At 47.0% G+C, this 3021-nt stretch overlaps 1 protein-coding gene across 1 annotated transcript; it reads left to right on the top strand.

Moving 5' to 3' along the window:
• Positions 1 to 817: 817 nt before the first annotated feature.
• Positions 818 to 2697, top strand: LOC311235234 (tripartite motif-containing protein 16-like). Its single transcript, XM_084322644.1, is given in 2 exon segments — positions 818 to 1776; positions 1779 to 2697. Coding segments are annotated over 2 exon segments (1704 nt in total). The 5' UTR covers positions 818 to 848; the 3' UTR covers positions 2555 to 2697.
• Positions 2698 to 3021: the final 324 nt, after the last annotated feature.

Raw genomic sequence — 3021 nt, 5'->3', positions numbered from 1 at the left:
TTACCCTAGATCAGGGGTAGGCCTTGATATTACCCTAGATCAGGGGTAGGGCCTTGATATTACCCAAGATCAGGGGTATTCGAATAACAATTGAGAAGCTATTGTGTGGCTACCGTTCTAGACGGCCTACAACGCTGCAGCTGGGCTATTCTGCAGCACTACCTTCGTCATTTGCATGAACGCACGCGACCTCTGGACCTCTGTGCTGAAGTCTGTGAGTTTTCATACACGGGACGGCAGTTTTAATAAGACAGAATAATAACTACAAGAACGCATTAGTTAGAGTGCAGACCTCCAACAAGGCCATACCACTGATTTAGGGTAATAAATCTAGTGGCTCAGGTGTGCATTTATTTTAATACTATATATATATAGAATTAATGCCCTGTTTGTTGCCTGTCGATTGCCATTCCAGGCGACAAAATCCGTTCAGCGGTTCTCGAGTTACATTCCGATACGTGAGGTGTGCGCCGAAGTACACGTCAGAGTCAGATTACCACCCCCGAGAGAGAGAGAGAGAGAGAGAGAGAGAGAGAGAGAGAGAGAGAGAGAGAGAGAGAGAGAGGAGAGAGAGAGAGAGAGAGAGAGAGAGAGAGAGAGAGAGAGAGAGAGAGACAGAGAGAGAGACAGAGACAGAGACAGAGAGAGAGAGAGAGAGAGAGAGAGAGAGAGAGAGAGAGAGAGAGAGAGAGAGAGAGAGAGAGAGAGAGAGAGAGAGAGAGAGAGAGAGAGCACCTCCCACCCACATGATCAGAGTTCACTATATAACCAGGAAGCACCTCCCTCTCACACGATCACTATTCCTGAGAAATCAAAACTTAAGAGTGTCGTTGTCTTTGTAGAATAAAATGGCGCAGCAAGGAGTTGATCTGTACCGGGACCAGTTCTGCTGTTCTCTCTGTCTGGATGTACTGAAGGATCCGGTAACTATTCCCTGTGGACACAGCTACTGTATGGGCTGTATTACAGACTGCTGGGATCACGATGATCAGACGGGGATCTACACATGTCCCCAGTGCAGGGAGACCTTTACTCCGAGGCCTGTTCTGAAGAAAAACAACATGCTGGCTAAAGTGATAGAACAACTAATGAAGACAGGACTCCAAGCTGCTCCTCCTGATCACTGTTATGCTGGACCTGGAGATGTGGTCTGTGATGTCTGCCCTGGGAGAAAGCAGAAAGCCCTCAAGTCCTGCCTGGTATGTCGGGCTTCTTACTGTGAAACTCACCTCCAGCCTCACTATCAATCTGATACCTTTAAGAAACACAAGCTGGTCAAAGCCTCCGCACGGCTTCAGGAGAACACCTGCTCTCGTCATGACAGGATTCTGGATGTTTTCTGTCGTACTGATCAGCAGTGCATCTGTTATTTGTGTTCCATGGATGAACATAAAGGCCACGATACAGTCTCAGCTGCAGCAGAAAGGACGGAGAGACAGAAAGAGCTTGGCATGAGTCAGCAGAAAGTCCACCGGAGAGTCCAGGAGAGAGAGAAGCGACTCAAAGAGGCCCAACAGGCTGTTGATTCTCTCAATCGCTCTGCTGATAAAGCAGTGGAGGACGGTGAGAGAATGTTTACTGAGCTGATACGCTCCTTGGAGACGAGGCGCTCTGAGCTGAAGAAGGTCATCAGAGCCCAACAGAGGACCACAGTGACTCAGGCTGAAGAAGTGCAGAAGAGACTGGAGCAGGAGATAGCGGACCTGAGGAGGAGAGCCACTGAGCTGGAGCAGCTCTCACACACAGAGGACCACATCCACTTTCTACAGAGTTACCCCCCCTCTCCAGTCCCAGTGAGTCTACAGACTCACCCAGCATCAGTGTCCTTCCTCTCCTGTACTTTGCAGATGTGACTGAGGTCGTGTCTGAGCTGAGAGACAAACTAGAGGACGTTCTGAAAGAGCAGTGGGCCAGAGTCTCAACAACAGTGAATGCAGTTCATGTTTTACTGCCACCAGAGCCCAAAACCAAAGCTGACTTCTTACAATATTCCTCTCAGATCACACTGGACCCAAACACAACAAACACACGTCTGTCTTTGTCTGAGGGGAACAGAAAAGCAACACGGATGCAGCAAAAGCAGTCATATCCTGATCACCCAGAAAGATTTATTGAATGGCGTCAGGTTCTGGGTAGAGAAGGTCTGACTGGACGCTGTTACTGGGAGGTGGAGTGGAGTGGAGGGGTTTCTGTAGCAGCCTCCTACAAAGACATTAGTAGAACTGGCACTGGGGAGGACTGTGGATTTGGAAACAATTCCAAATCCTGGGCTTTAGATTGCAGACCAAGTTATTACAGCTTCAGACACAATAACGAGACCATAACAGTATCTGGCCCCCGGTCCTCCAGAATAGGAGTGTACCTGGATCACAGGGCAGGTACTCTGTCCTTCTACAGCGTCTCTGACACCATGACCCTCCTGCACAGAGTCAACACCACATTCACTCAGCCTCTCTATCCTGGACTTACGTTATATGGACTTACGTTATTTGGACTTGTGGTATTTATCTCTGCGGAGGCTGAGTTCTGTGAGGAGTTCTGTGAGCTGAAGTAGAGATCAGTGACATTCACAGCTCCTCTACCCACTTTTATTCATATTTTATATTGTATTTTTCTTTTATTACCTATATTCATTGTCATTCCTCTTCTCCTTCCCCCATGCTGCTGAATTACCCCAAGGGGATTAATAAAGGTGTATCTTATCTTATCTTATTTTATCTTACCTTACCCTGTCTTGTCTTATTGTGGTGTTTTATATCCATTATGGCATTTTATAGTAATATAAAATTGATAATTTCATTAATCTGATCATACTTACTAATGCGGCAAGGGTTTGGGGGTTCCATGCACATTGTAGCTCAATCGGTAGAGCAAGGCACTAAACATACCAGGGTTAGGGGTTCCATTCCCTTTTTAGTTCAATGGGAAGATGGCATTAACACAGCTAGGGCTGGGGGTTCAATTCCCTGACTTTTTTTAGTTTGCCTACAGTGCTATATGGTTCTTAAAAAGGTACAAGTT

The sequence above is a fragment of the Notolepis coatsorum genome (genome assembly GCF_963971535.1).
Source record: "Notolepis coatsorum genome assembly, chromosome: 10".
Classification (NCBI taxonomy): Eukaryota; Metazoa; Chordata; class Actinopteri; order Aulopiformes; family Paralepididae; genus Notolepis; species Notolepis coatsorum.
The sequence above is the reverse complement of the archived record's forward strand: the minus strand, read 5'-3'. Positions and strand labels throughout refer to the sequence as shown.